Here is a 14,271-nt window from a genome sequence, read left to right on the forward strand (position 1 = left end):
AGAACAAAGCATTCACCAGTGAATGTTGGCAACACTAACACCTCTTAGAGTAACTGGTAATACAGGATCTATTACTAAACTGAATTTATTGTCAGCCTTTTAAAGGGAAGATCTGCATTACTGTGTTATGTCATTAACTGCTGCAAATGTGCTAATGAGAGGAAGCATTCTGCTATCAATCATAATTCACAAACTTATGATTTCCAATGCATGATTTCCAAAAAAAGGCTAAATTTAAGAGATGGCAAAAATATTTATAGACATTTCAGATGAAGAATTCAAAAATATTTCATTCTGTGTACTCAACTAGAGAACTGCTTTAGAGAAGTACATTCAAAACATGTCATCATTTATTAAATGTGCTGCTTCTCCACAGCCCCCTTTATCTAGAAGAACTTATTTTATAGTTTCATATAAGCAAAAAAAGGTAAGAGCAGCAGCTTCTGCTTCTATTCTGGAACTAAGTAGTGTGGTTCACTTTCCTCAGTAATAAATAATAAATTTTTATCCCCGATATAAAAACCTAGTGATACACAAAAATGCAGGTAAAGTAAAACTGCAGTTAAAAACCCCCGAAAATAAAACAATGACTGTATCTTTCACCAATGCAATGAATTATCTAACACAGTGTTCTAGTACATTAACATTTTCTACTGTTTTCAATGAGGGGCTATAAATATGCAGAACTTGCCATTCATTTTGCTAACGATCATAATTTAGATGACTTACGAGGCTGTCTACAAGAATGAGTCAGCAACAGAACCAAAGCACTCTGCTATTGCTGCATAATAGCAATTCTGATGTTGCTGCCCTATTGTTTTTCAGCAGCAAAACTGCATTTTTTACATAAATCAGACTGAAATACTAAAATTATTTTAAACATTATTAATTTGAATAATGGAAAAGAATTGTATGTACATACACTCGAATATTGCGGCTCTCATGCTCTTTACTGTACTTTGGATTTTTTTTTTTTTTTTTTCAAGAAAATCCAGTTATGCTCTTACCATAGTTCAGAGCTTCTGGAGCAGTCCACTTGATTGGAATCTGCTTTAGGCCTGATGATGAGTACACGCCATCGTCCTCTTGCCGGGACATCCCAAAATCACTTATTTTCAAGATGTTGCTTTCACCCACCAAGCAGTTCCTTGCAGCCAGGTCTCTAAATTAGAAAAAAAAAAAAAACAAACCCAAACCAACATATTTTTACAGGTCTGAAAGTAATTGGAAGTCATTTAAACTGACCAAGCCCCTCAGCCAAGACAGTTGTACCTCTTAGAGGCTTATTTACAAAAGAGTAATAAACACTTCACAGCAGTCGTGAGGAAACAGAAATGAGGGAAGGGGGAAAAAAAAGTCAGAAATAATCCTATGAAAAAGCAAGGGGAGGAGATGCTGGAGATGCTCAAAGTGCCTGAGCAGAGAATCTCCTGCAGTCCACAGAGAGAAGGCAGAGTGCAGCAGGGAAGGAGTGTGAGGCTGAAGGACAGGAGCTGTTATGGAGAGTTCAGAACCTCCATTCCCCACTCACCCCTCAAGGGAGGAAGTGGAAGAACTTCAGAATGAAGGAGTGCCTCAGAAGAAGGGAGAGGGAAAAAGCATTTCCGTTTTTGGCTTTTATTTCTCACCATGTAACTCTAATTTGCAATACATTAAATTCATGTTACCTAAGTTCAGTCTGTTTTGCTGTGCTGGTAATTGGTAGGTGATTTCCTTGCCTTTATCTTGACCTCCAAGTGTTTCTGTCTTATTTTACTTCCCTATCCTGTTGAGGATGGGGAGTGAGAAAGCATCTATGTGGGTGTCTGGCAGCCATGCAAAGTTAACCCACCACAACTGCCCTCCATTTATTCCTCCACAAAAATAAATCCCAGATTAATGAAGTGGAACCTACGTAAAATGAAACAGAATTTGAAGAAGCATCCTGAAATGTGTTCAGGAAGTGTTTCAGTGAGAAACCTGAGAAACAGCTCCATCTTCCCTCTGCCCATTAGAGTTTCTATCAAAAGTTAAAAGCTACTCAGCATAGAAAAGAAATTTTGGCTCAGTGATGGATGAGAAGCTCAGAAAGTCAACTCCCTCCCTTCACCTCAAATTTTTTAATTTTTTTAGATCAGAAGACATGTAGTAATACCTGATAAAAGACCTACTGTGACTTTTCTACATGCTAATAATATATTATCAACATACTATGTGTTGATATAGTATGTTGATAATATATGTTACATTGTATGTTACATTTCAGTGTTTCAAGGTTTTTAGAATACAACATAATAAAATATATATTATTATTCCCATGGTAATGTAATAAAAAGGGTGAGACATGTCAAGCAAGAGGATTAATTCCATACCATTATGAACATCACGGACAAAATATTTTTTAAACTAAACTTACTGTGGTTTTGCTTACCTAAATAGCTAATATGCTCACAAATGGCTTATATGAATATTCCAGAAAAACTATATTAACTTTGATATTTTGAATTGGACCTGTAATATAGTTCTGAAGTGAATCTCTTGAGCACTTAATGCACATTCATTGGTTTTTGAAGGATGAATTTGATGCATGCAAACTACATTGCTCTTGGAAGAAACTAACTTAGAATTCTGCTCATGATGGGCACGAAATTTGTTTTTCTAGCTACAGAATTTTCTTTCCCAGGAATTTGTTTCTACAGCTTATGCAGAAAGGTTTGAACCAGTGACAAACAGGTTGCAGCATTACCCACGGTAATGACAAAGGACTGAACTATGTATAACCCAAACTAAAAGTCTTGAGCCATATTTAAGGATGCTGAAGCTCATACATCTGCTTTAATCAGCTCATCCATATTGATACTGGGCTATGTTATTCAATATGTAGACAGAGCCTAGGTACGACCCTAAATATCATAACTTGATTTAAGAATTTTAACATATTTGACTCACATAGCTTTTCTGCCACTAAGAACATTAATAGCTCTAGAGCTGGAGTGATAGAAACAAAGTTATTAGTTTGGTTTGAGAAGACGGACCACTAAAAAACAAATCTGAACTCACAGGCACCAGCTGAAGATGTGCACAAATGTATAAAACAGCTCAATGTGCACTGTTTTACATAGCTTGGTATTAGCATGTGGTATCATTACATACAGCTATATTGGTTAAAGCAAGCGAGCTGCAAAACAAAATCAAATTGTTATTGTTTATACTCAAGTGTGTAAAAAGTATCACCATGGAACTTCAAGAATTTATGACTTAGGTTCCAATCATACGTCAGTAATTAGTTTTTTTTATCATGTTACTCAATATAGTCTAGATTTTGCAACTGATGCACATAAGGAGTGGAAAAAGTAATGAGGTTGTATCTCAAAGAAAATTTACAGTTAATTGAAAGCGCAGTCATCCCCCTACCTGAAGTATGACCTAGCATTTAAAAATACTGAGTCAAGTTAAGAAAAATCTATATACTGAGATTTAGAGAAAATACTGATTTAGGTTTATTGCTCCTGCATAAGTCTGATTATTTGGGAAAGTGGATAGTAAATAATATGCATAGTATGGTGCTTATAAACAAAGACTACACTCAGTTTGTATAATTTTTGTCGGTTTTGTACATAGAATATATGAGTTTTCTTTTTCATTCAGAATCAACTAGAGAAAAAGCTTTTCATCCCTACTGAAAATTGACCAGAACACTTCCATGAAAATCAACTGGCATTCGTAGAAGTTCATAAAGATTGTGACACTCTGTTCAGGACATATGTAAATTAACACCACAAAGAGCAAATTAAATGTTTGCATGTTTTGAGTCTCACAGTATTAATACCTTTTACCATTTTTACCTAAACCTCTCCCATTTTTTACACTATAATACTCTGTATTACTTTCAATACATAATTTCTGTTAATAAAGTCTTATGGGCACTTCATATATTTATTTCTGACATAAGCAAATTTGCCATCTTCTATCATCCTGAGTATGATATGCTTGCTCTGTCAATTATTTAGAAAATACTTTAGAAGTGATAATTTCATTCCTCAAGCATATAAATGTCACAAAGTTATATTATCTTGTTAATATTTCTACTGCCATTTTACATCTGTTTCATATCCTCAGTGATTTGTTGCTTAATTTTACAGTTAATTTTTCTATGTATTTGCATGCTAAAAACCATTTTTTAAACAGTTACACTGAAAGCTGTGGGTACCTCAGCTTTTGGGGTTTTTTTTACTATTATTCTGAGGGTTTGGTTAAGATTTTTCAGTATTTTTCAAATAAATTCTTCACTGTTCTTCATTATGTCTGACAGCTTCCTTAAAAAGGATGTTATTTTTCAGTCTAGACATAAGAGAAGACACAGAAGATGCTTTCAGTCAACAAGATTTATTACAGAATTTATAGCCAGAATCTGGAAAAAAAATGGCATCAGCAACTATTACTCCCATTACTTTAAAATAATAAATTATGACATTAATTTTCTTCCAGTTTCCATAATTATAATTAATTTCTATTTTCTACAGATAGGCATTCAAGTATAATAATTTTAAGGGGTTTATAAAGACCCTTTACTTCTTAACCTTCCATAAGAAATCCACAGTGGAGTTCCACTCCATTTTTAAGATAAACAACGTGAGTTGGGGGAAACATGAAAATATAAATATAGAGGTCTGATGACCAAAATTAACTATGAGATGTCAACATTATAGATTTCATCAGTGTTAGGTATTTATAGTAAATCATGGCTCTTTTCTACATGGACATTAAAAAACCAAACCAATCAAACACATAAACAACAAATCCCCAAAAAATAATGACAACAAAACTCATGCACACCAGCTGCCCAAACAAAAAACTCCACGAAAATCAACTACAGTCTATTTGTTTTGTTTCTCCTGAAAAACCAGTGTATTCTATTTGCTTTCTCTTCCTTCTCCCTAATGCTCTCTAAAGCCAACATCCTGAAGAAATACAGAGATAATTCTATGAAAATAGGTGTCTCTGTTAAGGAAATTTTTTTTCCTCATAAATCATTTGCTACTTAAAGCAGTAATTTCATAAAATCAGTATTTATCTTTAAGACAGATAGCAAGAAAATATTCTTTATTTACATTGTGAAAGTTCTACAAACTGGGCGCACATTACACTGAGTTGCTACAGAGTAAGCTCCTTAGTAAAAGAGAAGCTGACTCTCACTATTTAATATCAAGATTATAAAAGTTCCTAGTACTGCTAGAAACAAAGTTTCTTTCCCCCAGCTACTAACAAGTAAAAACTAGTATGTAATTTGGAAATTTCCTTTTTAAGCATTGCTCTGCAGTTCCTGTAAGTACAAACAGGACATCTCCTAGGGGTGTCAAATATGGGTCAAATCTGCTGAAACTTTAAGAGAGAGGTCATAGGACTTTGGCTAAAAATTCAACAGCCTGTTCAAGGAGGAAGTAGAGGCAATTCCTCTGTGCTGGGAGCTGTTACCACCTGGATTCACATCTGTCCATAAAGACATAAACCTACTAAAGCTTTCTCGAAGGACATTCTTACACTCCATCCCCACTTCCCCTCCACATCCCACAGGATCTGCAGAGAAAGTACTACCTAGCATTGCAATGGAATTCCATGAGTTAAAGAAAATCAAAACTAGAGAGCAAGCTCCTCATTACTAAACCAGCAGCACAGACTGCCTCACTGAACTAATTAGCCATTTTATATTCCATCCCTGGATCATGCAGTTAAAACATTCTAAGGTGATAAAAGCAAGTAATTAATTAGTGAACAGGATCGGTTTATCTCCTCTGCACATTAAATTCAATGAAAATAGTCTATTACCTAAACACAAAAAAAAGGGTGGGAAGTGAAACTACAAGATAAATTGCTGTGTTTTTTGTGAACTGTAAGATACCTCGCCTTCATACACCTGATGTAATTTCCAATAATGTCTAAATCAAAATACAGTAGTGCCTAAATCTATTTCAGAACTTTCTTGATATGCTAATTTTGCTGTATGTGGAGGGTACAACAAATAAACAACATATCGTGTTGTATAGATACGTGCCTAGTAACAGACTGGGAAAATATTAGAGGGCTAGAAGAACATCCTTTCATGAATTCTGTGTTTTCTTCCCCCTTTTAATTATTTCTTTACATTATTTTAGTTACTATGAAAATACTGGAGCCATATTAACTACAATGCTAATAACTGCTCTCAGCTCCTCATATATAATGCAAGTCCATCTTCATCTCCACATATGAACGGTGCTGGCAAATCAGAGAAACTCCAAGTTGGGTACAGTGGATACAGTAGTGATTTCTCAATAATGTCAGGTGCTCTGCTGCCATCCACAGTTTCGGATATTGCTCAGTTCCTCTCAACTATAAAAGAAGCAACTTTACCCACCTCACAGCATTGGTGACCTTCAATTACTCTTGATAAAGCACTTCGCACTTAAGCAAAAGACTTAAAAATTTTGCGAAAGGAACTCAAAAGGAGGAAAAGTAACAAAACAACCCCCAAAAAATTGTATTCAGTAGCTGAACACAACTGTCAACTTATTTACCGTCTGCCACCCAGATATGACTCAAAGGACTGTACAGATCTACTAACACATTAGAAAACTTTTATCTTTGAGGTTTCTTTGGTAGGCTACTGTGTGCCCTCCATTTTCCTAGCAGGACAAGTTTTCTATACCAGCAATTTTAAGAAAGATAAAGAAGGGAATAGTAGACAATGAGCACTTTCTGAGGAGAATCAAAGCAGTAGACTATGAAGATGGAAATGAAGCAATAAATTGCTGCATCATCTATTCCTCCCCTCTTTTTCCTATTTCTAAGGTTGTCTTCACAATGCCTGCTCCTGGAACAGAAACATTCCTATCAGTACCATCTAAATGGTTTTTATCTGCATTGTTTCTCAACTGTTTTAGAACTTAATAGTTATTGCCTGTATTCTTCTGAACAGTTATTTTGATGAAAATGGCATGACAGTCATTTTGGTCTTTAACAGTCATCTATGCATTGATATCACTACAGATTTTTATAACCAATTTTTCCTGTGCACTGCTGATTATATGTAATATGCTGAACAAAATGTCCTTTTCTTTTCTTCCCCTTGTGCTATATCTTGAAGCAAAGATTTGCAATCCAATTTCTTTTGTGTGCCCATTTTGTGAATGGCATTTTTTTCACTTAGTGAAAAACTAAGTGTCTGGACAGTAATAAGAGAGGAAGATAGGCAACTTCATACAATATTAGAGTGACAATATTCCTACAATATTAGAGTGACTGGAAAATTAAATATACATTCTAGAAATCCTTAATGACAGAACAGACATAGGAATAAACATCTCTGCTGGGTTCCATGCAACCATTCCTAAGCACTTGGATATCAAGAGAAACATTACAGGACATAACAACAAATATGGGTACATTTAAGAAACATGTAAGGCTTGTAACAGTCCTGAAAAGTCTCTTTGAATTACAGGGGAAACTAAGTCTCCAAAAATTAATTATCCAAGATGTACCAGAACACAAGTTTACATTTTGTGCTTGATAAAATTACAGTGGACTTAAATTACAATCATAATGCTATCCATTTCCATAACCAGTTATATAAGTATATTGTATTATTCATGGGAAGACAAATACCATTTTCAAGCAAAAATTTACACTGTATCATTCACAGAAGCAACTAAAATGAAACACAACGGTAGAGTACAAAATTTTGCTAACAGGAATATTTTTAATATATCATGGCTTTATTTAACATATGTGATAACACAAGTCTCGTTACAATGAGTGTCCTTGCGCTTTTAGACTGGAAGGATCACTCAATTTAGTTCTTAATTCTGAATCTAGTTTTGAATTAATCTCTTCCTTATTCTACTAATTCTACAATAGTTCTATTATTATATCTTATTATATAATATAATGTAAAAATTTAATTGATATCTCTGTACAGAAGCATTAAATACTGGTTTAATTTGTTTAAAAATTGTAATCATCTGAAGAAGCAGACCAGATATGGTCAAAGGTCACATTCCTTTGCCCATAAGATATCAGTGATAGAAAAGGCTGCATGCTGGATTAAAAGGAAATGCCTAAAGCAGAGTAGCTTCTATCACTGATTTTCTGATGATTAAGGTTTTTAGAAAATAAATTTTTCATTCTATTAAATAAAGCCATTTTCTAATGTTAATATCACAATGTATTAAGTTCAAATGACTAATAATGCAAAGCAGAGTATGTGGAATTGAAAAACACTGCAAGTGCGCAAGAAATAAAAAAATTCAAAAGCATGATTATAATATGGGTCAATTTTTTCCCACCTTTTTTCACTAGAATGAAATAAAATAGCACAATAATACAGTATTTGCAGGGCTTTTGAAGTCCTAATGAAACAGGAAATATTTCAAAATCTTCTCAGGCTACATTTAAGTACTTGCCACAGGTGAATATCAAAGTTATCTGAGACAGCTAGCAACTCTATTGCTTTTGCAGTAGTCAGAACCAATAACATGGTATGCAACAGTAGCTGTAGTTTAAGTTATCTCTACATGCATTTCCGTCACTTACATTTATTTTTGTTCCTACAGCAAAGAGGCATGGTTTAAGATTTTAAAAGTAACAGACAAGCACGGACTAATGTTCATGATTTTTCAGTAGATAAAGTATTTTATAGGAATTAGGTCCTGAAACACTGTATTAATGAAGGTTAAAAAAAAGGTAAAGGTAATAATCAGGCTACAAAGAAATGAAGCATCCAGCATAATTAAGGTACAAGACACTACATATTCATGAAAATAATACACAAGGAATAAGAGAAAAACCAAATACATTAGGTCTAATTAGAAATGAGGAGGAAAAGACAGAACAAAGAAGTAGCAGAATCAAGCACTGCTAGACAAGAGGATTGTGCTGCAGTCCTAACCTGACTGGCTAGAAAGCAAAAATAAAGAAACGTCCTGCATTTTTAAGAGACACTCACAAAGAAAGCCAATAGCAAAGGGAGGAAAGTCAGCCACATTTTAAGGCAATAATTCATCTGGGGATGTTCCTTATTTAGGGAGAAAAGAATTTAAATGAATGGCACAGGGAACTTATGCCAGCTAAGCATTCTTAGTAATGGAAACTATTGACAAAGATGTACAGTAATAACCCACTAATTCATAATTTTCCAGTCAGAGAAAAAAAAATCTAATTTGTACTTTACAATATTTCTCTACCTTTAATCAAGGATTACCAACAAATACTTGAAATATTTCAGTATATTAAAAATAGCCTGTTTTGTAACTATAATAAAAAAGGATGAATGAAAATAAAGATGAGGAATAATTTACTAATTGTCTTAGACAGCTAAGTAAGATCCGCAGTTAGCTTACAGAAATACAAAAGAAATTTCATGAGACTAACACATTGCAGAGAATTATATACATAGAAATTTAGAGGAATAAAATTACCTATTAACTTCCTGTAAATTAACAAGACAGTAAATAAACGGAACCTCTGTTCTGTTTTTGTCTTTATTATTTAAAATCCATAATAGTTTTCCCACTCAAAAATAAAACTTTTATGTGGAAGAAAATATTCTGCACTTTTTTCATCACAAGAAAAAGAAGAAAGTGATGGAATTTTCATGGAATTATAGTGGGGTATCCAAAGTGGGAGATGTTGAAGAAAAAAAGGAGATGACAGTGCTGATTAAGGATCATGATTACATCTCATATTGATAGCAGGAGACAGGATAGGACTTCCACAGCTTTTGGGAACTGGATGAATTCACATGTCACATGCATATTCACCATGGTAGAATTTCACAGCTGGGCTGAGCCGAGGAAGAGATGTTACTAACTCCAGGGCCTCCAAGTTCATCACGTACTGAACTGTGTCCTTTTTCTTCTATTAAAACCTTATGCCATCTGATAGCAAAAGTCATCTGCTTGTTACAAGAATGTCCTTGCCCTGGAAAATCCAGAGTTCTGTATTTAGAAATAGCCCCTCTGCCTCTGGTTGCTCTCTGTGGAAGCATGTTCCCTCCTTTATAGGCTTGATTCCCCACAGATCTGAATGTTCCTTGTCCTACCAGGATTCAAAGTTTGCTGGAGGTGCAGAAAACACTTTCCTGTGCTTAATGTAAGACAGGAAGAGAAAACTATTAGAAAACTATTGCAAAGCTGTGGATTTACTGCACCTGGCTATTATTCTGAAATATTTCTGCAGAAAAAACTATTCTGCCATTATAGTTTAGGAAGACAGGATCCTCTTTGCCATTTAATGTTACATTCATTTTAGCATTTGTTGTGGGCAAAGGTTATAAAATAACTGAAGTCCAGATAGTCATCTGCTAAACATTTAAAATTTTCCTGCTTAAAGAATCATGGGTAAGAAATATCTTAGAAGGTGATATAATATAGGGCAACAAACTAGAGTTGCCTGTTTTCATTTAACAGCTTTGTTAATGATCTGAGGGAAAAATCAAACAGGAATTTAATTACATTTCCAGATAATATCAAATTAAGAGCAGCTGCAAGCAACAGTAAGGGCAAATAAACAAAAAGAAAGAAGGAAAGGAGAGAAGGAGAAAGAGGGGGAGAGAGGGACGAAACATATCTGTTGGAATAAGCATTAGACATAGCCTGTAAAATAGAACTATTATATTTTAAAAAATTAAGCCTAAATACAAACATTCAGTAAAAAACAAACACTACTAGGCAATTATATAGAAAAAAAAGAGAACCAAAAAAGATATGGATTCCAACTAAATAAGAGTAAAGGAATTAAATTGAGCATCAGAAAAATAAAAGCTCATTATCTACTAGATTGTGAGAAATCTGTCTAGGAAAAGTAAGAAATTCTATTTTATTAATGAAGTTACTTAATCAACCAAAAAAGTTTTACAGGTGTACAGACTAGTGCCTGTTTCAAAGGGATGGATTAAGTAAACGAATCCAACTTTTTACTGACTTTAGGTAAACATTAAATTGTCAGATGCCCTGGAATTTATTGTTAGTATCAAGCATAAGTAAGTACACAACTAAAGCAAGTACACAACTAAAAGGGAGTGGTCAAAGAGGGAGAGACCCAAAGAATGATTAATTTCCTGGCTTAGTGCATTTGTTCATTTTATCATATGAAAAGGTGACTTTTTCAACCAATCACATAATCGGAGAAACAGCACAATTCCAAATACAATGACACAAATAACTAATTTCTGTACAGAAAAGGGTTACAGGTGTTGCCAGTTGAGTACAGGTAGATTCCCATGAAGTTAGAAAGACACACGTGGTGCTGAGTCTCCTCAAATTTCCATCAGGCAGCTTCAGGTATTTATTTGTGGTTAGAGGTAGTTTCACATGTGGCCCCACACTGTGTGTAGCAAACCTATCACACAAATTTTGGCTTCCTCAACTGCAGGCTTCTTTAGGGAGTACCAGTTTGTCCTTTCTCCTAACCCAGGCTGGTGTGAGCAGCACATCAGTGGCACTTCAGAGCCCAGCTCCAGGTTCAGACATCTGCAATGGGCTTGGAGCATCAGCAGAGTTGAAATGTGCAATTTAAAAGAATATGTTAAAACCATCAGAGAAAAATACTGGCCCACTGTCAAATCTAAGAGATTACCAAAGTCTGTATAAGCTACTGTAAAATACTCCCCAAAAGGGAACTGATGCACTTAAATTTAATAGCTCCTTGATAGTTAAAATAAGCAGAAACCGCCTGATTAAGGAAAAAAATATGTCTTTATGTTTGATGTAGAAAAATCTTCCATGACTTTTACAGTCTTATTTCTAAGAGTTCTGTCTACCTGACTCTATCTGAAGGTCATAATGCTCTCTTGTGGTTAGAGAGATGCTTATTGACTTACAATACTAAAAACAACTGATTTCAATTTACAACATAAGTCCAGCTGTGCTATGGAAGATTAACAATATATACAGAAGTTTAATAACTCATTTGAAATAAATATGTATTAAAAAACAATCAGGATAGGTATATATATTTCTAACCACAAAACTAATATTTTATACTTGACTTCTGCCAAAAAAAGACAACAGCAGCATGGGAGACCCTGTCATCTCAATTTTGCCCTTCATTTAGGATACTCAAAATTTTCATGACGAGGGAGTGGGATTTCATGAATCCATGCCTGACCGTGAAGAAGAGTAAGAAATTAGTCCAGATAATCTCATACAAGAGAGCATGGTCTGCACAAGCAAAGATGGGCAGGAAGGGTGGCTTCCTGGAAGCAGATGAGAAGTCAGAGAGGTCTAAGATACCAAGCATTTGTTAATTAATTTGTTAGTGGATAGGCCTGGAGATGCTTATAACCAACTAACTACTAAGATGCAATATTCAGAGCAGTAAAGTTCAAACCCTTTCTTCTGAGCACATGCAGGCTAATTATCTTACTGATCTCCAAAATCAAAATTATTACAAAGCAGAAACATTTCAAATCAGGTATTTTTACTTACACAGCATCCTAACTCCTACATATAGTTTGGGGTTGTTTTTTTTTTTTAACTGGGGCTTGGCCCTTATTCCACTCATCTATTTTTATTTCTCAGCAGTCAGGACACTTGGTGAAGTATCTGACATCCATCATTGCCAGGAGCTTTTTATGTCTGGCTTGAATGACTCAGCTGAAATCTGTGAGCATTTAAATACAGCAACATTGATTGAAAAATTCTCACAGTTCCATGTACCCTGATGATCTCCATCTATCTTCCAAACCAGTTAACATGCCAGTATGCTTTCCCTTGCTGTTTACTACCTTACATAAGGATTTTAAAATAGCCTTTGACAAAGAGTAACTCCTTATTTGATTCAAAACTTACAGTGATAAAATACTGTTTTGTAAAAGTGTATCCATGCACTACAGTTTTGCTGAATGAGGAGGAAAGAGGCTGAGAACAACAGAGTAATGACAAAAAAAAAGAAAAAAACATGCACTTAGCTTTCTGTGTGTTTTATTTTACTCATCCTCAGCAACTGCAATTCCCTTCAGACAGTTTAAATTTGATCACAACATTTATTTGAGCAGTACCTACTGGAACTGAATTTACCTTTGAACCTAGCTTAACAGGCATAAGTTTCTCTTACCTTTATGAGAAAAATGTCCTGATTTTACAAAAAGATCTAGAGAACAGCCCTCTCTATATTATTTGATATGTAGACCTATATGGCATGAAGTTCTCCAGTTCCATAATCTTTAAAACCAAGTTATTTAATGAATACACACTAAAACCCATCACACGTCCTTCTTTCATCTGTTTTTCACCACATACACAGCCAGATAACAATGCTGAAGATGATACATCAGTGATAAAACTACAGCACCGTAAAGGTTGCAGGCACTTCTGAAAAACCTCCTGAGGCAGTGATAAAAACCACGTAAGGTATATTATCATTAGTGCTATCTGGAAAAACAGTGGATAAACATTTTGTCAAATCCACAAAATAGGAGTAACCCAGTAAGCGTATATATACATATTTGTGTGTATGTATGCATACAAAACACAGAAAAGAGAAATAACTTTTTCTTCTGGAAAACAATTTGGGAATTAATTATTTGTTACCACATACAGCCTAACAGTTTCTTATTAAAAGAAATTTGTTTCCAGTCTGAGATAACTGTGGTATATTCCTCTTTAGCATGTCGAGAATTAGTATCAGGAAGCCAAGAAAATATTGAAGTGATACATAATATCTTAGTGCATTGTATCTTAGGTATACATATTTTTCCTTTTCAAAACAATGATTAGAATTTTCTGCTGTAGGAAAGAAACCAGGAAAAGATCTACACCCCAAAGAAAAATTGGTGCATGAAAGCATGTTTTAGCTTCCCTATACAAACACTGACACACCCTGTGGTCAATGACTTGTGCTCAAAGATCCACTCTAAACCTCATTTTTAAAGCAACTGATGTAGTTCCCTGCCTTCTCCCCCTTCTCCTCCTCCCTCAATCTTCTGCTTTTGCCTTATCCTATCATCTAATTCATTGTTCATCATCTACTAATACCTCCTTTGCCCATTGCAAATGGTATACTGCAGCCCATCTTTCTTAGAAAGTAATTACATTTCACCCACTGCTCACCACTGTACCAGGATTATGAGAGTAGAGAAAATATTATTTACACTATCCAGAAGAGCTATGTGACTTTATGGTCAGCACCACAGCTTGCACTAACACTAACAGCATGTTATTTTTATCTTAGTTTCAATAGCCTGTAACTTTCATTTTTTTCCTTTTTGCTTTTTAATTAGAGAGAGCATGTTGCTTTCATGCAGTGAGTAGATTTATT

At 34.6% G+C, this 14,271-nt stretch overlaps 1 protein-coding gene across 5 annotated transcripts in view; it reads right to left on the reverse strand.

Moving 5' to 3' along the window:
- Window positions 1–14,271, reverse strand: part of FER (FER tyrosine kinase) — a 164,506-nt gene that overhangs the window by 14,131 nt on the left and 136,104 nt on the right. For all 5 annotated transcript variants that reach the window (XM_071448684.1, XM_071448689.1, XM_071448687.1 and 2 more), the window contains one exon: window positions 1,008–1,162. In XM_071448684.1, coding sequence (XP_071304785.1) covers window positions 1,008–1,162 — 155 coding nt within the window. The remainder of the gene's footprint in view (window positions 1–1,007; window positions 1,163–14,271) is intronic.

The sequence above is a fragment of the Agelaius tricolor genome, unplaced genomic scaffold, assembly GCF_023055355.1.
Source record: "Agelaius tricolor isolate 1412-34295 unplaced genomic scaffold, bAgeTri1.0.p SCAF_27, whole genome shotgun sequence".
In the NCBI taxonomy this organism is placed as follows: domain Eukaryota; kingdom Metazoa; phylum Chordata; class Aves; order Passeriformes; family Icteridae; genus Agelaius; species Agelaius tricolor.